The 26,809-nt window shown below is 35.0% G+C and overlaps 1 protein-coding gene across 1 annotated transcript; it reads left to right on the forward strand.

Annotated features, from left to right (window-relative positions):
- The first annotated feature begins 1,171 nt into the window (after positions 1–1,171).
- LOC150100652 (putative imidazolonepropionase) lies at positions 1,172–26,712 on the forward strand. Its single transcript, XM_090401800.1, has 8 exons — positions 1,172–1,335; positions 6,256–6,362; positions 14,628–14,692; positions 15,968–16,245; positions 22,256–22,481; positions 22,583–22,801; positions 25,592–25,752; positions 26,511–26,712. Exons 1-8 carry the CDS (start codon positions 1,181–1,183, stop codon positions 26,599–26,601), a joined length of 1,302 nt encoding a protein of 433 aa, XP_090257926.1. The 5' UTR covers positions 1,172–1,180; the 3' UTR covers positions 26,602–26,712.
- The last annotated feature ends 97 nt before the right edge of the window (positions 26,713–26,809 follow it).

The raw sequence follows: 26,809 nt of genomic DNA on the forward strand, positions 1-26,809 counted from the left end.
CAACGCTACACTCTCTACCGAGCAGATGGACTCGAGTGGATTTAGTGAATGCCCGGTGAACGTCTCTTACCAGAGTGGGTAACTCCAAATATGAAATATCGAGGGTGTCGGTGTAATGGTATGATCCCGTTTTTGCTGGTTTGCCTCGGACCTCTGTGGTGTCACAAACACTGAACTCCGAGAGGTATCTGAACATTCTGGACAATGCCATCCTTCCTACTTATGGCGTTTCTACGGAACTGACTATTATCTCTTTCAGCAAGACTGTCATAAGGCTGCTGCTGCTGCTGCTGTAACTTCGTGGTATGTGGACATGAACACCACCACACATGACTGACCTCCACAGAGCCCTGCTCTCATCTCTATTGAACATCTGTGGGATGAACAGGAGTGTTGGGTGAGATGACGGTACATCTGCTCCACGACAGTCCAGAACTGCATTACATGCCTACAGAGGAATGATCCAATATTCCCATTGATCGCTATCATATGCTTCTGGAAAATATGTCCCGAAGGATTGCTGCATCATCGCAACGAAAGGAGGTCCTACATCCAGGGGCACGCCAAGGATATTTGCAGCACGGGTGCAAACTTTTATCGGCCGTCCCTAATACTGCATTGTATAATCTAAATTAGATATTAGCTACATAAAAGGCCGCCCTATCAATGTTGTCGCCCGGGTGCGGTGCACCCCTTGCACCCTCGGATTGGCGCGGCCCTGCCTACATCTTATTAGGTGGGCGCCATGACTGTTTGTTCCTCACGATATGGTGTCCGCTAACTTTTCCGAGTGGTGTAAATGCTGTATTACAGGCAAACATACTAGCCATCTGTTGAATGTGCAAGGGTCTGAAATTAGAATACAAAATGTGGTCATTCATGTGTGTGTGTGTGTGTGCGCGCCACACCATTCATTTGACTTTTTTTCTAAAAATTGCCGTATTTCTTGTGTATCAAATATTATCGGGAAATTTTCCATGAAAAAATAATTATCTTTTGAAGTCCGCAGTGGATTTACTTTGAGACCTATTAGTCTGTTCCATTAATTTCTGAACGCATACTTTCTGCCATCTGTTGTATAGAATAGTGATTATTTAACTCACGTTACAAACACTATCTCGAACTCAATCTTCGTGCTCTGTAAATACCTCTTATCTCGTTTGTCACGCTAGTGAATAAGATGGAGAACACGAAGTACTTATTACTTATACATTCTGCTCAGCAGGTGTTACAGGTTGTTAGAAAGCGCGAACTTGTTTTGAAGGGGACTGCAATGAATGATGTTGCTATGATTCAAGCAAAGGAAAATATTGGAGTTAGTATTCTAGTCAAGAGGTATGTCATTAGGTTTTCGCGATAATGTTTTTGCAGCGTTTGTTTTATATCACGAGTTCGATTTTTTTTCTTCTTTTTAATTTAAGCTGACGTGATTGTAAATGGTGGCCAATAAAATGTTGATAGATTATATTCTAATACGGAGAAAATACCAGATGTGAGCTCGAATATTTTGAGAGGTATCTGAACTCGTAGAGGGTAGTTCTATATCATTTCAGTTTGGGTATGAGTATGTAAATTTTGGTATACTGTCATAGAGTATATAAAAATCATACATCACAAACATTGTAAAATATCAAAAAGTAATAGTTTATTTTATAATGGCTATCTTGGCGAAAATATGAATGTCGCTAAGGCATCAGTGGTCTAGTTCCTGCAAGGGAACTGGTGGTAAACAAAAGTAGACTGCTACAGATGGCTAACAAGATTAATTCCTCATGACTTCTTTATGATAGTGATGTACTACCGTTGCGCCCTCTCAGCTTGACCTTTGATGACAACTACGCAGGCTAGAGCGAATTCCAGAAATAATTTCACAAAACTAATAAGTTTTTAATTTCTCACAAAAAATAATAATAATAAATAATAATAATAATAATAAAATAAATGAACGGTATTTTTATTTTTAATTTCTTAATAAACTTTTGTATGGAAAGCGGTATATTTATTTTAAATTTTAATCTTTTTAAACCGGGACACCACCATTTATATGGCAATTGAAACAAAAGCAGGCAAGACAGCATACGAGAGGAAGTTTATGAAATTTCATCGAAAATAGTTCGGTGAAAGAAGTTCATCAAATGACAAATAATCGCATGATAACTGAACGAAAAAGCACTTAGTCGAAGAATAGTTCATCAGGAAAAAAAAAAAAAAAAGTCATCGAAACATAATTCATTGATAATTTTCGATGAATTCTTTTTTATATATAATTCATCAAAACACTTATTCTCTTACAAAACATTGTTTTATTTTATTTATTTAGTTAGTTGTTTATTTTATTTTATTTTATTATTTTATTTTATTTTATTTATTTTATTATTATTTTTTTTTTTTTGTCAAATTATCTTGCTTTCTTGCTGGTTTCACTCAAGAAAGTCTAGACTATGTTTTACCTCCCGTCCCAACGTCGTTGATCTCCCCGCAAAATCAATTTCGCTCCTTGGATTGACTGATATCTTTAAACTCGTTTGACATACGCACATCACACCAAGCCTCTTCTCCTCTCCTCAGCATCCAATAATAATAATATTAATAATAATAATAATAATAATAATAATAATAATTTTTTTATTGTGCTTTCAAATATTTACATATGTACAATGATCAGTACAGATTGTACATATGTACAATGAACAGTATTTACACACAATCTTTACTTTTAAAATAATTTTTTTTTTTTTTTTACATTGCATACATTTGTTACAGTTATTATATACATTACATACATTTGTTTATATATGATACATTACTTACATTTGTTTACATGTGATATTTATATTACGTACATTGGTTTACATATAATACATACATTACATACTTTGGTTTTCATGTGATACGTACATTACATGCATTTGGTTACATATGATACATCTTCGATGAGAACTAATTTCTTTGCTTTCATCCTCGAAGCTGATGCGTCGCTGAACTGGAAGCCTGAACGAATATATTGTGTTTCATTAAGTTTGTATGGTATTTTGGGTGCGTGTTTCTTGTTCGTAGTATGTCCTTAGAGCTCTTTTCAGGCTATTGTAGTTTGTAAGGTTTCTGTATTCAAAAGGTAATTTGTTTATCATGTCTGTGATGTAGAAGTTTCGCGTGGCCTTTCCGTAGTGATTATTGTATTTATATGTGATATAATTAGTAATCTGAGGTCTTGTTATACGGTATGTATTTCTAACTGTCCTGTAGTTGGCATCGAAATAATGTTGTAGCAAGGCTACATAGTGACATAAATGTTTTGCTGTTAGTATTTTGTGTTCTGACATTGCAATGTTTATAAGGTCGTGATTTTCTCTTTGTTCCCAAAAGATCAGTTTTGTCATTTTGTACTGTAGCGACATTAATCTATTTAGTTTGTAGGGTGCACAGAAAGCATACGTTGTTATAGCGTATCTTAGTATATTTTGGCATAGTGCTTTGTATATTAGTGTTTTTAGGCGTATGGGAACTATGTCTTTTAACCTGTAGAGTTTGCCACTTATTGTTCGGAGTTTGTTGTGTAGATGGTTTATGTGGCTATTCCAGTTCATAATAATAATAATAATAATAATAATAATAATAATAATAATAACTAGGTGTGCTTTTTTTTTCATTCAAAACATTGTTTCTTCCAAGTACAACTCCTAACACTGTATAAACTTAGAATATTATTCTCATATATGGGGCGGTGCACCAAAAACTTCTAATCTAATAAAAATATTTGATACTGTTTAGATGAGAAAAATTCGGTTAATTCGCAACTGTTCTCTTTTCGGCCCACTCCACTCCACTATCCTAGAGACATTTTGTTTTCCGCTTTGTGTCTCTACTGAGGTATTTTTAGTGGTGGTGTTTTCTGCATATTGTTAAATATTCAAGAATTCTTCGAGTCAGTTGTTAAAAGTCTACCAGCATACCTACACCCTTCGTTGTAACTCTGAGGAGTATACGTTAAGAACAATATTCTCCTTCTCACTCGATGCAGTAAGCCACCCGCTCGTTGGTGGCCTACTACAATTATCTGGCAAATGCACTTGCCAGATAATTGTGTGCCGGAGATTCCTGGCCCTGTCATTTTATACAATTTTATTTAGTATAAAATTGTTTAAAATATATAACCGCTGACCACTCGACTTTCGTGGTTGGCCGAGTGGTTAGAGTATCCGTTCGCCAGCCAAAAGGCTGAGGGGTTCGAATCCTGCCTTGGACATGGATGTTTGTGATTGTCTCTGGAAGTACTAGTAGCGGTGGTCGGTGGTATATGGTGTTGGTGTAGTTGCGGTCAATTGGTGGATTGGATGGTGGAGACAGAGCTGTAGAGCATGCCCACCATCGAGGGAGGGCACCCTGGAGGTGTCAAAAAAATAAAATAAAAAATAAACTTTTGATATTAACAATACCATGCTTACATGCAGAAATACAGTTAACTGGGAAGAAAAAAAAAAAAAAAACATCTTATTATATAACTTGGATAGACGATTAAGAAGATATATCAAACACAGATGCGCTATTTATTTTATTTTTTTTCATCCATTTCCGCGAATTCCACGGGCTCGTAGGACACCGCTCAACATTAGGCTAATCTAATCTACTTCATAAATGTATTTGTGAATATTGATTGCGTATGTCTTTTTTGTTGGCCTGATTTGTGCAAGGAAAAGCCTCTAGTTTCCTGGATATAAAACTTTCCCCCAGTGACTTATCAGGTTTCCGATGTGACCGGCTCACCTTCTATTGAAAGCACTTTGCATTCTATACGAGATTGCAACCCATGTTTTCCAAACCAAAGGGCATAGTTATTACCAAATGAGCTACGAACACTTATTCATTTATATTAGATACATTGATTCTGACATGGAAAATATCAAATAAACATTCCTAAAAGATTAAAAAAAAAATACCAATCATAATTATGCAACTGCTTCACATCGCTGTATCGATTTTATAATCACTGTATTTGGTTCACGGTATTTCACCTAAATAAGGCAAAACATTTAAGTTTGGTTTAAGTTGCACAAATGAAAGAAATCACTCGCAGTTTTAAATATAACACATGCTTCATCCTCGGAGAACAATTTCTGTTGAACACGTGACGTTATCAATTAAAGACATATCATTCTAGTCGCTGACTACAGTAACTTTTTCTAAGCTTTTTGTCGACCGGTCCCCGAATTAGTCGATCTCTGGCACAGACAAGCGAGTTTTTTCTCCCAGAAACTCTGGTTTTTTAAACTCAAGAAAATCGACCGTAGAACTCACAATATTCAGACATTGAAAATATTTTGCTAGGGTTAGGTATATCACGAAAAATTTCCACATATCTATCAATATTTCATTGCATACAAACTGGTTGATATCAATTGTCTGACTGCAAAACAACAAAACAAGTCATGTTCTTGTTATGCGACAAAACTGCTTTCTGGTGAATTTAGAGAAATAAACAGTCCCAGTCTTCAGATTCTTGTTCAAATTGTGATTCTTCCATCAGTTCACCAATGTCAAGGTGCACACCAAAGGAATCCTAAAAGCTATTTCTTTAAAGGATTTGAATCACCTACTAAGTCATTGAGCTCACTTTATTTAATTGGATGTGGTTCTTGGCTGTCCTGTGGCATATAACTTGAAGCCGAAGATGTTCATCTCTGTCGTATTTTTCAATTCATACCAACGAGGTGATGGAATAATAGTAGGATCCCTGTGAGCATTAGCTTCATTGTAGAAAGGATGTTTAGATACTCTGTTTTTTTTTTTTTGTTTGTTTGTTCTACTCAGAAAATAAAAATTTCAACTTTGTAAGACTGAAAGAGCAGTTTTCAAAGGCAGTTAATTGGTTTACTTGCTTTAGTCGATTCACACCAACTTGTGCTCCATTCATTTCCTCAGGCTTAATGTAGTTGGTTATGCTGCACAAATGTGTTGCCCAATTCTCTTGCTCTCCCAAAGAGTAACCATACATTTATTATGTGGTTTTAGCATATCTTTTAGAGTATTGATTTATTCTACCTGTTCTTCTTCTTCTTTAAGTTTTTCTATTTTTGTCAAACAGTTGGCTTATTTTACTGTTTTTGTTTTTTATAGATATACATTTAATCACTTTTTTTTATTTTATATGACAAGATTTTGTGAAACTAAATGGTAATTCAAATGCTTATCTAAAAACCCAACATAATTTATTAATAATTTTTTTGTAATTTTCTGAACTGTATGTTCCATTTCTAGCGATGGAAGAATTGCAGATATAAACTATGATGACATCATTAAGAAAAAGTACAAAGATGCCACATTTTCAAATGAGATTAATGCCACTGGGATGTGCGTTCTTCCAGGTTAATATATTTTTGTAAAATGTTGAAAATTGCTTGAGAAAACCAAACACAGAAAACGTAAAATTCAAACCCTTTCGGAACTTATTTGAAATTTAAAAATTTTCAGTTTTACAGTTTGCATCTGTAAATGCAGCCTGTGTGTATCATATTGTAATATATAGGTACAGAGCCAGAATAAAGAGAACAAGCAGGACATAGCAATAAATATCAATTTTAAATTAAATGTATTTATATAAAGTGTTATAAATATAGATGTTATGAATAAATATAGTTTAATATCAATGAAAGCTTTCTAAAATCGTGCAGCAGACATGACGACACCATATTTCACTAACGATTTATATAGAAATCACACACACACACACACACACACACACACACACACACACACACACACACACACACACACACACACACACACACACACACACACACACACACACACACACACACATAGGCATGCGACCGACAATACCGATTCTCTTCGATTCTTATGCGCATAGTTCGGTGAGATTCTGTAAGATTTGGGAACAGCCTTCATTAAATCATCATCATCATCATGCATATGAATTGGATTTAGGCCTGGCATGGCCTGTTTTCCGGCCTTAGAAGTCATCGATGAATATTTTAAGAGGACGTCCTGGTTTTCTTTTTCCTAATGATTTGTACTTGAAGGCTTGTTTTGGTAATCTTTCTCTTTTCATTCTTTGAACGTGTTCCATCCATCTATGTTTATATTTTTTAATTTTTTCTATTACTGGTTCTTGGTTTAATACTTTCATAATTTCTTCGTTTCTTTTATGATCAAATAGGGTATACTTTGCAGTTTTTCCCATAAACTTTATTTCTGCCGTTATTAATATTTGTTTGTATTTTTGTTTTATTGTCCAGATTTCGCTTCCATGCATTAAGACCGGTAGGGCTAATGTATTGTATACTTTTAGTCTGGTTTGTTTTTGAACTAGGTTTGGTTTAAATATAGAGTTAATTACACCTGTTATTTTTAAATATTTTGCAATTTTTACGTTTATATCTTTTTCATTTTCATATGTGATCATACATCCTAGGTAGTTAAATGAATTCATTTAACTACCTAGGATGTATGATCTTGTTATCTATTACTATTTTGAAATAATCTATTACTATCTTGCTGGATCTTTTATTTTAAAGGCCATTTAAATTAAAGACCATAGTTTTTGATTTTTATGTTGATATTATCATACCTTAATCTTTGGCTATCTCATTTAGATCTAAAATAGCTTTCTGTAAGTTATCTTCAGAATTTGTAATTATTATTTGGTCGTCGGCAAAAAGGAAAATGTTTAAGTTCACTGTAGGAAAAAAAAAAAATCAGCTAACGCCTTTTTATTCCCGTATACGGTGAGTAGGCGAGGCCATTCAGCCCTATCTAACTTTTGGAGACTGAGTGGGCAGTTCAATCACCACTGGTACCCAATCAGAGATAGATGGCCCAAGGCTATCACTAATTAAGCGATACACAGTGAAGAGAGAGGGCTCAAATGTGCTGCCATCTCGTGGTCCCTAACCCTAACACAATATATTTAATGTCTGAAATAATGTGGGTTCTACGGTCGATTTTCTTGAGTTTACGCGACGAAAAACCCGCTTACCCGTGCTAGAGATCGATAACTCGGGAACCGGTCGAAAAAAGGCTTAGAAAAATTTCCTCTAGTCGCCGACTAGACTCGAAACCAAGTCTTTCTTCGTGCGGCCAAGCGCCATGGTATGCAAACGCCACATCCACTGAGCTACGCAGGCTCGTTCACTGTAGGAGAAAGTTTAATTCCTTGATGTAAATTTTTATTCCATTTTATTATTATTTCATTTAAGTAGATATTAAAAAGAGTTGCTGAGAGGGGACATCCCTGTCGAACCCCTTGGTTTATCTCTTTCGTATATGATAGCTCGTGATTTAATCTTATTTGTATTTTATTATTTTCATATATACTTGTGATAGCTTTTAGGATATTATTTGGTATTTGTCTTCCTTTTAATATGTTAAATAATATGTTTCTTTTAACTTTGTTAAATGCTTTTTCAATTTTTTTTTGCAATTGTTCTATAAATGCAATATGTGTTTCTAAATTGTATTTTCTTCTTTTCTCTATTATTCTCTATTAGTTTTAGGAAAAAGGCCGGGTCTATACATAATCGTCCTTTTCTAAATCCATTCTGTTCTTCTAAAATAAAGTTTTCGGAATATTTCATTAGTTTGTGTTTAAGATTCTGCTATATATTTTGTAACAGGAATTTAGTATACTGACACCTCTAGAGTTTTTAGGGTCATCTCTATTACCTTTCTTAAAGATAGGAATCACAATTGCTTTTTTCCATTTTATTGGGGAGAGGATCCCAGTCGAATAAATTTTATTTAAAAATAATAAGAGTCTTTCTTTGAATCTTGTTCCTGCGTATTTATATAGTTCTGAACATAGCTTATCTTCTCCAGGTGATTTTCCATTTCTTGTTTCTTTCAGGCTGATTTCTAATTCTTCTTTAGTTATTTCCTTTTCATTTTCGTTAATTGTTTGCCAGTTGTCTTTTTTAAAATATTTGTCTGTCCACAATTCTGTGTAGTAATTTAGAAATTCTTCTCATTTCAATTCGGTGTTTAATTTTATGTTTTCTTTGGTATCTGCATTTAAGTGTTTCAAAATCTTATATACATTGGGTCCTATTTTATATAAATCATGTTCTAAATTAGAAACAAATTTGTTCCATGATTCTCTATGTCTTTTTCTGACTTCTCTTTTAGCTATGGCTCTTATTCTTTTATATTCTAATATTTTACTGCTTAACCATTTGTGATAGGCTTCTTTTTTCTTTTTGATTATTTCTTTGATTGTATCATCCCAGATCTTCAGTTTTTTTTCCTTTTATTGAATTTTTTGATCTTTCCTAAGCTTTCATTTGCTACTGCATTTAGTATCATTTTTATATTAAGCCATTCTATTTCTATTTCTTCATTTTGTTTTATTTTATCTAGGTATTGGTTAATTCTTTGTTCATATAGCCATTGTACATTTGTGTCATTCAATAGTCTAGTTTTATAAACGAATGTTTCAATTTTTCTTTCTGTTCTTGTTACTTGTAGCCATTTAGGTGGTAATCTTAATTTTATTTTAACAAGTGGTCACTGCTTATTTCATATCCTCTGTGAACTCTAACATCTAGTGAAAATTTTGATGTCTTTTCATTTAATATAAAGTAATCTAATATTGTTTTCCATCCTCTTACTGCCTAAGTATATTGATGAATGTCTTTATGCTTATAGAAGGAATTCATTATTTTTACGTTATTATAAACTACAAAGTCAATCAATTTTTTACCATTCCTGTTTAGAGTATGTTCTCCATGTGTTCCTATATTATTATTAATTTTCTTGTTTCCAATTCTTGCATTTAATTCTCCTGCTAAAATTACGTAATCATTTTTATTTATTTTATTATATATGTTTTGTAGTTGATTATAAAAATCAATATTATCCTGTTCTTCTTTCTTCTGGGGCATATAAACCAATTATTGTTAAATAGCCTCCATCTATTTTTATTCTAGCTTCTATTATTCTTTAATTCCATAATTTATAATATTTTAACTGTTTTGAAAGGAAGTTATGAATCCAAATCATGACTCCTGCTTGTTCTCTTTGGTCTCTGTCGACTCCACTGTATATCACATTAAAATTTTCGGTTGTCATAGTTCGTTTTGATTTATTTTTTTGTTTCAGTGATTACTGCTATTTTAAAATTTCTTTCATTTAATAGTTGGTCTAATTCTATTTCTTTATATGCTATTCCTCTTACATTCCGGTTTGTTATGTGCATTATATTTTGTCGTTTCCATTTTTGTTTTACCTTTACCTTTCCAGGGTCGTTTTCCGTAGATTCAATCCGATTAGCTTTTTCTATCAGCTTACAAGTAGAATTATGTTCTCCATGTCAGGGGACTAGCCTGACGATGGAATAGTTCAGTGGTAGGGCTGCTACCTTAAGGCTTCTGAACTAGCCTTCTTCCGAATTTAAACCCATAGGAGGAATAGGGTATATTGAAGGGGAAAGAGTAGATTATAGAAGAATTATAGTAAGGTTTATAGAGAGGGCATAGTTGTAGGGCCAGAAATTAAAAGACCCCATCCCCTCGAGTACTTTAATAGCATAAGGGTCATAAAATAAGAAGAGTTGGCTGATAAGACCTTATAGGAAAGATTAAAAGTAAGTGAACCTTCCTCAACGTAGAAGAAGGAGAGGATAGGTCAAGCTAGGGGTCCATGGGAATGCCACTTCCCTTACAATCAAGGTGATTGCCCCTTATGGCCCTGTTGGTCCGCGAGTCCTTATTCAGTATATTCGGACCACCCCACCCCACCACACATACACGCACGCACGCACGCATGGTGGGCTTCCCCTATCCGCACCCAGGGGACGCGCTCTCTAGGGGTTACAGGGCCCCCCGAGCCTGCATTAAATATTTCGGTTAATTGCTGCATAAGGAAATTCTTTTTGTCCGTACAAGCCTTCTCAGATAACGGCGATCTCGTTCCTGACAGACTGTCTTAGGGCCACAGTTTCGCCTCTTAGACAAGAAATGCAGGTTATTTTTCCACTGATTAAACACCGGGCATATCTCACCTTTTGAGAAACCAGTCAGCGCTGCTGTTTTCAAAATCGTAGTTCCAGCCAGATGGGCACCCACGATAAGCCTTTTATCAAACTCCGAAAGTGCCTTTGTTTTTCCCATTGTGATCGCCACTATGCTATAGCAGCATTCTTTAATAGTTGACTAGTTTTCTTCATTTTCTATTCAGGAAACTCCGCTTTTGCTCTACATATTAGAAAAGTCGTTTAGAATTCAAAATATTTCAGAAAATGCGAGTGGTAGAATTTAGGCTTACAACACGGTAACAACTGAATGCTGTAATGTCCCATGTGCTTCTAAAAAAATCGTTGATTTTTTAGAAGCACATGGGATTACCAACAGCTCAACTTTTGGTAATCGTTAAAGGTGGAGACTGGCTACTCCCCACTTTTCAAAAGTTAATTAAAGCTAAAAGAACTCTTTGGAATAAAATGCTTTGTTTAAAGGACTTCTTTTTTGATGCAACAGTATAAGATGCAAGATTGATTATCAAACTTAAGCATTCTCTCATCTAAGCATGATATGAAAATATCTATTTCGATTGTGTAACTGTTGAATGAATTACATTTGCGTATATTAAAGTAAAAAAAAAAAATGTAATGAACTTGAAATGTACCTTTGAACTTTTCAAATGAACTGTATGTCATGAACTGTTCAGTAAAATCTCAATAAAAATTTTCTGTTCTGATTTAAAATATAGATGAATCTGTATTCTGATATCATAATTCAATATTTCCATATCTTGATATCATAAGATCATAATGAAATTTGTACATTAATAATTTCGATAAATCTGAACTACACATTGTTGCATTTCATTTTTGCTGATAATATCTTCAAGTGAAGTGAATCTTACATTTTTATAATATAATTCTTTTCTTAAAATGTGTCTTGACTATGAACTTTTTGATTTTTTCCATTATTGCGACATAAACGTATGACGTCTTTTTCTAATATTCTTCATTGTTTCTGTCATTGTTTTTTAATGCTAGCTATAAATATATCTTAAAATTTCAATGTACTACATACACCCTCTGTCCAAAAAGAAACCGTTTCGAAACTAGAAGAAACTAGTGGCGCCACCTGTTGTATCTTTTTGTTGTCGAAAGCGGCAACCTTCATTAGTGTTGTGTCAATTGTTTATGACATTTGTTTTATTATAAGCCGAGTTATAGTGCCAAGAGTGACAGTGTGTTTTGACGAACGATCGGAAAAGGAGTTTCGAACAGAGAGCTACGATTGACTTTTGTGTTAAAGTTGGTGTAAAAGTTTTACCGAAACGCATCAAATGCTTCAAAAAAAGCCTACGGTGATGAATGATTATCCCGTACTCAAGTTTACGAGTGGTTTAAGCGATTTCCAAGTGGTCTTGCTTGAGGACGACGAAAGCCGGGCCGTCCAAAAACAGGATTGAGCGAAGTTAACATCCAAAATGTGCGTGCTTTCATCAAAGAAAACCCGAAATCGCCCTTGAGATTGATTGAAGATGAATTGGGGATTCCAAAATCGACTGTGCACAACATTTTGACGGAGAGTTTGAGCCTTCGTAAATTGGATTCGCGATTTGTTTCCCCACAAGTTGACCGACGACCAAAAAAACGTATCGAATTGAACACTGCAAGAACCTCATTAAAACCGCTCGTAAGAACTCATACTTCCTTGAAACGGTCGTTACTGGTGACGAAACGCTGTGTTTTGAGTATGAGCCCAAAACAAATCGCCAGAGTGCTGGGTGGAGACTATCAGAAGAGTGGCATACGAAAGTCACTTGGAGAAGTCAGAAGTACAGACAATGCTGATTTGTTTCTACGATTCCAGTGGCATTATCCACAAAGAATTCGTTCCGTCTAGCCAAACGGTCAGTGGTGAGTTTTATCTCGAAGTTTTGAAGCGATTGATAGCGAGAATTCGTCGCGTACGGCACGAATATCGTGACGACCTATGTTTCGTCAAAAAACACAGTATAACTGGGCTTCTAATGAAACAAATGTCATAAACAGTTGACACAACACTATTGAAGGTTGCCGCTTTCGACAACAAAAAGATACAACAGGTGGTGCCACTACTTTCTTCTATTTTCGAAAAGTTCGGTTTCTTTTTGGACAGAGGGTATATTTCTTTTTATCACATAAAGTTGTTTTTGAATATTTTAAATCAACTTCTAAACTATATTCCGTTTCGTTATTCACAAATGTTTTACTTCTCTATTAGTATCACTGGATTTAAAATCTTCCTAAGTAAATATTGAATTATTGCTCAACCATAAAAATTAGCTAACTGATCAAAAATATCCGGACACCTCTTCGTAGTAGTAGCGGAGAGCTCAATGACTCTCGACATGGCACTATCATAGGGTACCATCTTTGTAACAGGCGAAGTTCGGGAAATTTCTTCTGGAAGTTATGTTATTGTATGGAATCGCTAGAAGCAACAACAGCACAGTCGCGATCTGGATGGTCACATAAAATCACAGAGCGGGATCCTCCAGTGCGGAAGCGCGTGGTGCATAAAAATACCCTACCCGCTGTTGAAGCACTCACTACAGAATTTCGAAATGTCTCAGCAAGCAGCACCACAATTGTTCGTCAGAAGCTGAAAAAACGTGGATTTCCATGTTTTTCAGCTTCCTAACAGCCTCCTAACATCAATAAGGGCAACTCCAAGCTTCGGGTAGAGTGGTGTAAAGATCGCCGCCATTGAACTCTGGAACAGTAGAAACGTTCTTGAAGCGATGAATCATTCTTCACCATTTGGCAGTCCGACGGACGAGTCTGAGTTTGCGGATGAAGGAGAACGCTACCTCCTCGAATGTGCTGTGCAGATTGAGGAGTTGTGCGGACGTTGAGGAAGCATCTAGGGCTGTTTTTCATGGTTCGGGCTGGATCTCTTACTTCCAGTGACGAGGAATCTCACCGCTTCAGCCTATAATGTCATTGTAGACAATTCTTTGCTTGCAACTTTATGGCAACATTTCGATGAGGCATTTTTTCATGTATCAGCATGACAAAGTCATCGTCTACAAAGCAAGATCTATGCAGGAATGGTTTGACTAGGTGGGTGTTGAAGAACTTAAATGGTCTGATTTCAACCCCGTCGAATACAAGTCGGATGAATTGGAACATCGATTGCAAACAAGACTGAATAGCCTAACATCAGTAACTGACTTCGCTAATGCTCTTCTGGAAGAATGTAAGGGAATTACCTCAGCAAAGTACCAAAAATACCAACCTACTAGTGAAAGCCTTCCCATAAGATTGAAGGCTGTCATAGCAAGAAATGGTGGAACAACTCTATATTAATGCTTTTCATATTAGAGTGAAAGTTGGGAATTGCTGGCGTCCGGACATTTTTGATCAAATAATGTATTTACATGTAAGCCATGCTGGAGTGGAACTTGAACTCACGGCCTATGGATACGTTATCCACTCTGCTAACCAGACTAGGAAGCTCGTATGATTTACAAAAATTCTTAGAATTTTTTTTTGACTCAGTTTTGTTTAAGTTCATTAACGTTGGGTTTAAGTTTTGTCATTATAATTATTACAATTATAAAAGTTATTCATACTGCTGTTGCAGATATCCGTTATCCTCGTGTCTTTTTGATTTCAGGGTTTGTAGATGCACACACCCATCCTGTATGGGCTGGAGATAGAGTAAATGAGTTCTCTATGAAGGTAAGCCATCAACTAAACAAACATCAAGTTGAGGATTTGTGCTTATCTCTTTATTTCATGTGAACCGTTTATTGTAAGCGATTGAGTATTAAAATGATAAAATCCTTTTATTAAGTTGGATATAGAAAACGTGATTTTAATTCAAGAATATCATGAAAATATTTTCATTATTTTATTTATTCATTATGCATTTTTGTATTGCTTCTGTTATTTATCAGGACTTTACAATTAAAGCTGAGTTTTTCACTCAATTTGGGTTCTCCCAATCATATCTTGATATGTATCATTTGGTACTTCGTTACGGACTGGACCAGGAGATTCCCTTATCTGAAATGTATGTTCTTATTGGGTGTAAATGATAAAATTACGCCCATAATAAATCACCCATAATTACTGATTATGAAGACAGATTGAGAATTTGTAGACTGCAGACACTAACAAACAGGAGAAAGAGGGTGATATGATTGAAACTTACAAACTTCTGAAAGGGTCATACAGGATTTCAGTTGATGGAATTTTTCAATTTATGAAGGGTGGGGAAAGGACAAGAGGACATCCTTGGAAGCTGAGAATGAATGCCGCTAAGAAGGGGGTGAGAGCTAGATTTTTCTCTCATTGGTTGGTGCGTGATTGGAATAGATTGCCATTGGATGTTGTGAGTGCAAGCAGTGTGAATAAATTCAAGAATAAGTATTGGTGCGTATAGTTGAATAAGTATAGTTGGTGCGTATAATATGTGGCCTCCCTCGATGAGTCCCTGACTCCCTGGAGGTCTCTCTTAATAATAATAATAATAATAATAATAATAATAATAATAATAATAATAATAATAATATCCCCGGACGTAACTGCATGAAGTGAAACTAGTTTCCGAAGAATACAGCAACTGTAATGATTGTTCATATGTAATAAAATTAAAATCGAACGTGTAACACAGTGAAGTGCGCCTTTTAGGTACCTCTGTCAATGGTACACCCAATAAAAAATAAATTGCTTCAGATATCAAAGAACTCCTCTGAGCTATTTGCAGGTTTTGCTATGTGAACTCTGAATTTCAGATTAATGAATGTTCAAAATCAAATGGTTCTAATTCTATGTAACTATTTTAACTATGTAAGTAAAGAAAATCGCTCAACATAAAGCACCCATATATAAGTTTTGCAACCTTTAGTGTGGAAGAGTTTTAATATAAAGAAAGAAATCAATAAATGAAAGTTATCATAAACTTGACAGTCATTGCTGAACTCATCTTAAAGATAGTAATTTTTTCTTCAGCTCGCTGGTGCCACTTATATGGATATACACAAAGCAGGGGGAGGTATTCATTTCACTGTTGATCATACGAAACGTGCCAAAGAAGAAGATCTTTTAACTAGTTTTCTGACTATCCTTTCTCAAATGCTTCAGAGTGGAACCACTCTAATAGAAGCGAAGTCTGGATACGGATTAGACACAGAAAACGAAATGAAACTTTTAAGGGTTATTGAGAAAGCAAAGAAAAAAACACCTGTGGAAATTTCCAGCACTTTTTGTGGAGCACATGCAGTTCCTAAGTAAGTATTAAAATCACCAAATACGAGTAAGTAATTTTGCCTAAAAGATTAGCAGTTTAAGATAAAATGTAGTTAACATAGCCTCTTTTTTTATCGTTTGATTACAAAATTCTTGCAGTATCTCGATAAACAGTGGTTTTAATTTCGTAGCTAGTGTCGATCATTTTCTGAACATGATGTTGAAAGAGCGATGTGTCGTAGCATTGGAAACTAAAAACTGAAATTTAACCAACCTTAACAATTTTCTCATGCAGCGTTCTCAAGAAGATCAGTAGACTGACGATTGAACGACGCAAACCTATGATTCCCAGTTGCCAGACTATAACATAAAGTACTGACCAAGTCGCAAAAAAAAAAAAATGTATATTATATATATATATATGTAAATTATATATATATATATATATATATATATAGATGATAGAATGATCATTGACTCCGTTAACATACATAGTTTTATGAAGAATTAAATGACTAGAACCGAGATTTAAGTAAAAAGGTTTTAATATAAAAACACTACTAGTTTCGGGCTGTAACAGCCTTCTTCAGGTGACATTATAAAAGAAAAAACACTAAACATTGAGGGTTAAAAGACTATGAACAACACAGACAGTCTTTATATATAATTAGCATGAAAACGTTGTAGTTGTATTTGAAGCTGTTCTTTCGTTTGTTGCATTGTTGGGAGAGTGCGTGTTTGCTGCATCACGTGAACGCCAGTACATGATTACAGCTGAATGACTATCTGGGAGGTTGTAGCTTAAGTTGTTATTTAGATGAACAGGATTGAAGATGATTTCTCTAGATTCCACAATTTTACTCTCTATTTCGTCACTGCAACGGAAGATGTTAGTAGATTTTTCCCAGCAGACTTTGTGACTTTGGTTATCATCATTAGGATTAGCCGAGAAAAATTACCCCATTACTCCCAATTGTAGAAGGTATCGATTCTCCTTACATACAAACTTTCAAAATATCTTGCCAAATACCTCAAAAGTTTTTCAGGGAAGTCACCATCTTTTATCAAGAACACTACAGAATTTGTTACGTACATCAAGGATATTACAGTTGATGAAAATGATATCATGGCTAGCTTGGACATAACTTCTTTGTTCACTAATGTCCCTACAGATGAAGTCCTAACATTACTCAAGGACAAGTTATCCAAAAAAATGTTAGCCTTGCTTACACATTGCATCAGGTCCGGTTACTTCAAATTTCAAGATAATATATACAAACAAAATCATGGACTGGCTATCGGTAATCCTTTATCCCCTGTACTCGCAAATATTTACTTAGAGGATTTTGAAACCAAGCTGTCTCTTCGTTTATTTTAACACCTAAAATTTGGAAACGTTATGTGGATGATGTCTTCATTGTTTGGATCCATGGACATGAATCCCTTATGGTTTTCCTCGAACATCTCAATAGCCGACATCAAAGTATTAAGTTTACTGCTGAGCTTGAAACGGATAATTCCTTGCCTTTTCTTGATGTCAAACTGACTCGCTCTTCTGGTAAACTAAAAATATCGATATATAGAAAACCCACACATACCAACAGATATCTGCACAGTCAGTCTCATCATTTCCCTCCTCATAAGCGTGGAATAATTTCCACCGTGGGACATAGAGCCCGTTCTCTTCTTGATGACCCAAATGAACTGCTTACAGAAATAAACCATCTGAAAACTTCTTTCGAAATTAATGGATATTCCAAGAAAATCATTGACAAATTCCTTCTTAATCCTCTTAGACATCACTCAGAAGAAACAAATAAATTCAAAGGCAATATATCTATTCCTTACATAAGTACTGTTTCACACAAATTAGCAAAAGTTCTAAGAAAATACAATATCAGAACCTTGTTCACTCCACTTCCAAAGATCCGTTCCTTAATTAGCCACCCAAAACCTTGTCATCATCAACTCAAATACCCTGGTGTATATAAAATATTATGTGACTGCGATATTCCTTATTTCAGGCAGACAGATAAATCTGTCGAAATGCGTATGGAAGAACACATGAGAGACATTATTTACAAGAGCGAGCGAGTGCATTATCAAGTCATATCCTTTTCTCGGCTAATCCTAATGATGATAACCAAAGTCACAAAGTCTGCTGGGAAAAATCTACTAACATCTTCCGTTGCAGTGACGAAATAGAGAGAAAAATTGTGGAATCTAGAGAAATCATCTTCAATCCTGTTCATCTAAATAACAACTTAAGCTACAACCTCCCAGATAGTCATTCAGCTGTAATCATGTACTGGCGTTCACGTGATGCAGCAAACACGCACTCTCTCAACAATGCAACAAACGAAAGAACAGCTTCAAATACAACTACAACGTTTTCATGCTAATTATATATAAAGACTGTCTGTGTTGTTCATAGTCTTTTAACCCTCAATGTTTAGTGTTTTTTCTTTTATAATGTCACCTGAAGAAGGCTGTTACAGGCCGAAACTAGTAGTGTGTTTATATTAAAACCTTTATATATATATATATATATATATATATATATATATATATATATATATATATGGGAATAAATATATGGGAATAAATTTGTTTCAGGCGCAAACTTAATTGTTTGCATACTTGGGATTAGGAGCTAAAATAACCAAGCATATAAAATTGCTTGGTTATCCTAATATATATATATATATATATATATATATATATATATATATATATATATATATATATATATATATGGCAGAATGATCATTGACTCGGTTAACATACATAGTTTTATGAAAAAAATTGAATGACTAGAACCGAGATTTAATTAAAAATGTTTTAATATAAACACACTACTGTATATATATATATATATATATATATATATATATATATATATATATATATATATATATATATATATACAGGGTGTTCGGGATAAATTTGACATATTTATAATTAATTATATTTTTCCGTAAGTTACATGTATTAACACACACTTCTCTTCATTTAAAAGTTTGGACCCTTCTTCATTCATATACAAGATGTCAGAAAGGATGGATAGCTGGAACCCACCTGAATCATGGAAGAGAATAACTTGTATCATGATGATTCGTGCCCGCCATCAAAATAAGGATATTACGACTGCTGCCCAATGCTCCCTGAATACAGTAAAAACAATCAGGCATGAACTAGAGACTTGCAATGGTGACTACGAGGATGTAGCAAGAAGAAAGATCCCTAGCAGACGATCTGATTGCGTTCGTACAGCAGAATTCCTCGCAAATCTGCAGGAACAGGTGTTGAAGAACCCTGGCATTGGAATTCGGGCTTTGTTCGTGGAGTTGCTAACTGTAGTCAAGCCCTGGATAACAAGGGTAGCCAATGGTAGGCCATATGTATGGCAGCAGGATTCGGCCCCTTGCCACACCTCTGGGAAAAGTCAAAAATGGTTGTCTGAAAATTTCTACGACTTCACCAGTCCAAATGTTTGGCCTCCAAACTCCCCAGACCTTAACCCCATGGATTATTTTGTATGGGGCGCAGTTGAAAAAGACACCAATCGCACTTCCAGTAATACAAAAGCCCAGTTAATGGATAAAATTAAAACAGTTTTTGCGGCCATTCCCAGGGAGACTGTAGCATCAGCTTGTTCGAGGTTCCGAAGCAGAATTGAAGCTGTGATCGATGCTAATGGTGGTTATTTTGAGTAAATCTTGTTGATAGTATTGTAATTAACTCTGCCTGTAATGTTTTTTTGTCAATTCATTAAATTTAATAGATACAAAGAAGATTTTCTTTTTCCTTACGAAACTGTCAAATTTATCCCGAACACCCTGTATATATATATATATATATATATATATATACTTCCTACTCAGTTTCCAGGAGTGTACAAGATTTTGTGTGATTGTGGAAAGCCATACTATGGGCACACTGCTAAATCCATCCTTCTACGTTTGGATGAATACCGTAGAGATATCTCCTATAACAGGACTAGAGCTAGCGCTCTTTCTAGCCACGTTCTCTTTTCAGCTAACTCAGACGAAGGCCGCCAGCACATTGTAAACTGGACTCAAACTTCTAACATTCATGTGTGCTACGATGAACTTGAAAGAAAGATTGTTGAATCTAGGGAAATTTCTCTAGATTCCTCTCATATCAACAACAGCCTGAGTTACAATCTCTCTGACGCACACGTTGCTTCTGTTCAGTACTAGCGCACTCGCGACAGCGCGTAGTATTCGTTTGTTTGGAACTTATACTTGCATTTTTTTCAAACACGCTACTGTCTTTTTATACTTATTCTGTTATTACAATTTTAAGTCTCTGTAATTTTTTATATCCTTCTTTGATTTTTTATATCCTTCACAGTGTATTATATATATATATATATTTTTTTTTTTACATATATATATTACTTACAGAAGAAACAGAAATTGAAAATGAACTCCGTTTTCTTAAAAAAACGTTTATTAACAATGGTTTCTCTCCAAAGAAAATTGACAAATTTCTTTCCCCCAGGCACTCAACTACTTCTGAAGATCCCTCTTCCCCTAGAGCCTTCATCTCCTTGCCTTACATCAGCTTTCTTTCACCAAAACTGGCCAAGATTCTCAAGAAATTTAACTTCAAAACGTGCTTCACTACGCTTCCAAAACTTCGTTCATTACTTAGCAAACATAAACAGAAACATCTTCCTACTCAGTTTCCAGGAGTGTACAAGATTTTGTGTGATTGTGGAAAGCCACACACACACACACATATATATATATATATATATATATATATATATAAGCCTAAATTTGAAACTTTTCACGTCCAACAATGTGTTTGCCTTCATGAGACAACAACTTGTTGGACGTTTCAAAACAATGGAGAACCGGCTTACCAGCCCAGAACTCGGGGGCTTGGACGCCGTAGGCGCCAGGAAGGCAGAGCCCCCCCCCCTAGTATTAGTATCGTTGATGGGCTACTAAAAGCTACTACTACTTTTACAAGCTATTTCAGGCCTCCGATAAAAAAAGAGATAGTTCCACAATAGATGATCAGCACAGTGTATTATTTAATATCGCCTAAATGATATTTTCACAAATATCGATATTACATAGGATTCGAACCGACAGCTTGTTAGGTAGAAAGCGGAGATATAATCTTTCGGCCAACTAGGTCGTCGGATTTTGTCTGTTATATCAAAGATTAGAAAAGTAGTGCAGGTTGCAGCCACTCCTGAGATTTTGATCCCAAAGGGGATGGCATTCCAAGACGCTTGATTGGTTGATTTTTCCCTTTCGGTCGTTTCCGACCCTAGGTAATTTTGTAGGCATTGCCCGCAAAGTGTTCCTGGTGAAGTTTTTCAGGATAGTTCACCATTGCTTTCATCAACCCCCCCCCCCCATTTTATCCGAACCGGTAATATGGCCGGGACGTATTCATGACTGTAATCCATGTGTATTCACGGAGCCGGTTTGCCTGTTCTGGGGGACGAAAAAACCTAAGTTTTCCGGGTGAAAAACCCTACCTACGTAGGAGACCAGCTAACTCACCTTTCGTCGAAAGAGACCAGATAAAGGTTCCTCACGTCACTGACGGGAATCGAAACCAGGTCTTTCCGACCAAAGAGCTTCGTCTATACTGACTGAGATAAGGAGGCTCCCCAAGATGCTTAGAATTGCTAATAAACGAGTTAAAAAATCAAGTAAGGCATGACACCACGAAATTATTAAAATGTGAAGCAGATTTAAACAGGTCGTTCCTAATAATAATTGTTATTTTAGAGAGTAAAGGAAGTGTCCATTGGAAAAAGAAATCCAGGACGTCCTTTTAAACGATTCAACGATGACTTCTAAGGCCAGAACAGGCCATGCTAGGCCTAAATTCTTGATATGCATGATGATGATGATGAAGTGGCTCCAGTCAATTTTTGCCTCGGTATGTTTGAAGAAAAAGTCCTTCTCTCAGGTGCTTCATTTGCAATAATTTTATTTATTTATGTTTATTTTTATTAATTTATTTGTTAAAGAAAAACGTTTTCTATCTTTTTTCTAGGGGATTAACAGCCAAGGAAGCTACCGAAAATGTAATACAGCATCAACTACCAAAGCTCAAACAACTAATGGACAACAGACAACTTTGTGTTGACAGTATTGATGTGTTTTGTGAGAAAGACATTTTTGATCTGGAACAGAGTCGCCTTATATTGAAAGCAGGAAGGCAGATCGGGCTAAGGCTAAATTTTCACGGAGACGAACTTCATCCTTTAGGAGCAGCTGAGGTAGAATTCTGATTACTTAATCTTCATACATTGTACAATTAAAACGGTAATTATTTCGGTTTTCGTGAAAAGTAATGGTCGGAAGTTTTGATTTCTTTTAGATGGGAGCAGAGTTGAATGCAGAAGCTATTGCTCATTTAGAAGAGGTTAGCGACTATGGAATAAAAGCAATGGCAGATGCCGGTACCGTTGCAGTTCTTCTCCCAACAACGGCGCATTTACTGAGACTTCGACCACCTCCTGCTAGAAAGTTGATCGATGCAGGGGTTGCTGTGGCTCTCGGAACCGATTTCAATCCGAATGCATTTTGTGTATCTATGGTAAGTTGAATTATTGGCTGATGCACATTTACATAAGTAGACAAAACTACGAAACATTTTAGTACAATTAGTAAATAGTCCTGTTCCTCTCTCTCTCTTTCTTTCTTTCTTTCCTCCTTGTCTATTTTCCAGCTTCGATTTTTAATTTTATGGATCTGACTATTCTATTCTTGTTGCATTAACTCTATCACAAATAGTGCTGAAGCTGTTTTCAAAAAAAAAAAACTCCATAAAACTTTTTTTTTATTTCACAGAATATCTAAGAAAGAGCCTCCGCTAAGAATCTGGGTTCGAATCCTATCTAACACAAGAGGATCATCTATAAGAATTTACAACTGAGTGATATTATTTGGTTGGTCTCAGAAACCGAGCTGTTAATTATATCTACATGGAGTTTGTCGATAGAATTAACAGTCCTGTTATGGCACTGGTTGTGATTAGGCCATTAATCCTAAGGGGAACATGAATTCGTGAAGAAGAAGAAAAGTGAGATGTTACAACAGAAGCTACTCTTTCATCATGCAATTGTAAATACAAACAGCTGTTATGTTGGATCGTTTCACTAACAACAAATCATTAAAGTCAATTTGCTAATTCGTGTTACTATCGTGTAAAATACTAATGACAAGCTCCAGTGAAACTATAATTATCCGTGTGAAATTCATCGAGTATACCTGTAAACAGAGGAGAGTTAAATCTGGTTGTATAATGGTAAAGCACTATGGGCGTGAAGAAAGGCCGTGCGAGATATAAGCGTATTAAGCCTATCACTGCTGGCGGTTAACTTTATCTTGTTCGGAAAGACTTGGAAACCCACCTGAAGGGATTTGAATTTGGTCTCTTTTCCCACGAAGTGACTTACTCGTATGAAAAAATCTATTCCAACGTAGGTTTTTTTTAATTGTGGTTGATACTTTCTTTGCTCCTCCATCACTGATATAATCAGGATATATAATGAATCATCTAATTAACAAATGAATAGTAAATAATGCATGCTTCTTTTTCATCTATTTTGTTATGTGGTTTTGCACATGATTACAGTCTCCTAATTTTGCATTAGGAGACTGTAATCATGTTATATTTCTCGTGTGGTTATCTCTCTTTAGGAAACTTAATGCGAGAAGTATTCATTGCGAAACGATATTATCAAGGTGATCATTTCATTATGACCAAGGATTGTAACGATGTTCAGTAATTTCCGATATGTAAAGGGCACACACACACACACACACACACACACACACACACACACACACACACACACACACACACACACACACACACACACACACACACACACACACACACACACACACACACACACACACACATTCTATGAGGATGGCTCATCGCAAGCCCATGAGACATTTACTTTTGTTAGGGAAAAATGTATAAGATGAGCGAATAAAATGCATGATTTGTGATTTTTTTGCGATTTTACTTAAAGAAGGTTCCTGCAGTACATGCATCCTCCCAGGAGGAGAGAAAGAAAGTTTTTAAACTGTTTATCATTTAGATTTAGAATCTTTGCCGCTATACACCAAACCACTTAACTTTTGTGAATGTCAAGCAACTCTTTGGGTAAAAGACAAGCTGAAATGGCTACTATTGTTTTTCCAAGTTAATTTTTATTATATGCTAAAGGGATATTTAAGGAACATATTTATGTAAAAGTGTACATGAATTAAAGGCAACATGAAGCAAAAAGTCTTCTACATTTCCCACGGTAGCAGAATAGATAATAGGCTGGCGTTTTACCTACAAAAGAAAGCACATAAAACATTCTTACCTCTAAGAGAATGTGACAATATTTTATACACCCTTTTTATTCTCTGGAATAAAATTCTAATATTCAATAAAACTTTGCACAAAACTTGCTTCGGAGGCACATATTTTTTCACTCACACGAATGAAGTCAACTTGGCTGGAAATCAAATCTAGTTTGTTTTAAAATGAACTCATGCCAGAATATAAGGTACGTAGATTGATCTTTTATTCATTTTATTTCTTTTATTGTCGTATTATTATTATTATTATTATTATTACATATTATTATTTTTACGGCTATTTTTGTTTTCGTTTAGGAGTGTCCCTTATTTTGAAATTTTGAAAACATTGGCTTTTCACTCAAGAATTCTTAGGGTACTATAAGTATATTTTAAAGGTAAATATATGCAGACTAATAGAGGAAGAAATTTTGCACATACCTTGTTTGGACGTTAGGATGTCTTCGTTCTCTATACTTCTGCTGTTGGGCTGTTTAGAGGGGGGGGTAGGAAATGTGTGGGAGGGGTGTTTGGGGGAAGGTGGGAAAATTAATTAGAAAACTTGGTTTTTTTTAAAAATAATATATATGCATATATATATTATTTATTATATATATTATTTATTATATATATATATATATATATATATATATATATAAGCAGAAACGGCTCGCACCCCGTTAACGCTCTCCCACGCTACTGTTTCCCATAAAACTTTTCCCCAAAGTAGCGCCCTTAAAAATAATAATAATAATATACATATATGTATATATATTATTTTTTAAAAAAAACTCCGGTTTTCTATTAATTTTCCCACCTACCTTAGTCTGCATATATTTACCTTTAAAATACACTTATAATGCCCTAAGAATTCTTGAGTGAAAAGCCAATACTTTCAACATAAGGGACACTCCTAAACGAAAACAGGCAAAAATAGCCGTCAAAATAATAGTTTTTAAGAGGAGTAACATGGGAATTTTCCTAGAAATAATACCTATCTTTTATTTTCTTTATTTATTTTCAGCCAATTGTTATGTATCTCGCATGTACTCTATTTCGCATGTCATTGGCTGAAGCATTGGTGGCAGCTACAATCAACTCTGCAGCAGCTTTAGGTAAATCCGAAACTCATGGATCCTTGGAAGTTGGAAAGGTAGCCGACATGGTCTTAATACGCGCTCCGAGGTAAAGTATTCATTATCATGGTGATTTGTCTTTTAGTATGTCAAGGTTTCAGATTTTAATATTCATTTGCGGATATTATTCTTTATTAAGAATGAGAAAGTTAATTTTTCTGCCTTATTGGTTTTTAAGCCTTTTTTGTTGGCTTGAAGTTTCATTACAGCTAACATCCCACCCAAGCAACAGAGATTCTCTTCTTTTTTAAGTAAAGTGTACTCTGTCGTTTGGTTTTGCTTGCTACATATACTTATATGTGAAAAATCGCCTAAGAGCAAAGGGAATAATTGTATATCGTTCATACTTTTATTTTTAGTGTATATTTTTCCATCATTCCCTCCTCTATACTTTCTGAACAAACACCAAATTTCGATTTTTTATAAGTATTCGAGGCCCTTTGTCAATAACATAGACAAAATCAATAGCTATTCAACTATTCAGTCGTCAATTAAAAAAAAAAAAAGAAGAAAAAAAGTTATATCCCTCCTTACATCCATGACAACAGAATGGTGATATTAAATCTGGACTTCTTGTTTCCATTCACGTTGGATTACTTAAAGTCAGCGCGTAATATCTTCTTCGGCCTTTTCTCAGATTTCTCAGCTGTATGTACGTATGCAGGAAAATAATTAAAATGAAAATTCTATTCAGAATAATATTCAGACTCACTAGCTGTTTATAAGCAGCCTACTGACTTCTTTTATTGTTTCGAAAAATGTTTGATTTCATGCATTTTTAATGATTTTTTGTTTTTGTTTTTTTAGATGGGAACACATAATTTATCAGCTTGGTTGCCATAGCCACCTGATATATTGCGTTATAAAGCAAGGCGTTCAAGTTTATCGTCAACAATAAAAAAATTAAATAAAAATAAAAATAAAGCGTCACCTCAGTCTGGAGTGGCATCTCGTAAGAAACGAACAGTTGATGTAACAGGATATATAAATAGTTGTCATTATATCATTACTTTGCTATATTTCTTTCTGGATACACACTATTGCGATTATCATATATAGCAACTACAACCATAAATGTTATCATACTTGAACAAAGTAAAATGCAA

The sequence above is a fragment of the Typopeltis vanoorti genome, chromosome 12 (assembly GCF_054136105.1).
Source record: "Typopeltis vanoorti isolate ZY-2024b chromosome 12, IOZ_Tvanoo_1.0, whole genome shotgun sequence".
NCBI lineage: Eukaryota > Metazoa > Arthropoda > Arachnida > Uropygi > Thelyphonidae > Typopeltis > Typopeltis vanoorti.

Coding starts and splice junctions, on each gene's coding strand:
- LOC150100652 (XM_090401800.1), top strand. CDS start 1,181: ATGGAGAACACGAAGTACTTATTACTTATACATTCTGCTCAGCAGGTG. Junction 22,802..25,591: donor ATGCATTTTGTGTATCTATG/GTAAGTTGAATT, acceptor ATTTATTTTCAG/CCAATTGTTATGTATCTCGC. Junction 25,753..26,510: donor GTCTTAATACGCGCTCCGAG/GTAAAGTATTCA, acceptor TTGTTTTTTTAG/ATGGGAACACATAATTTATC.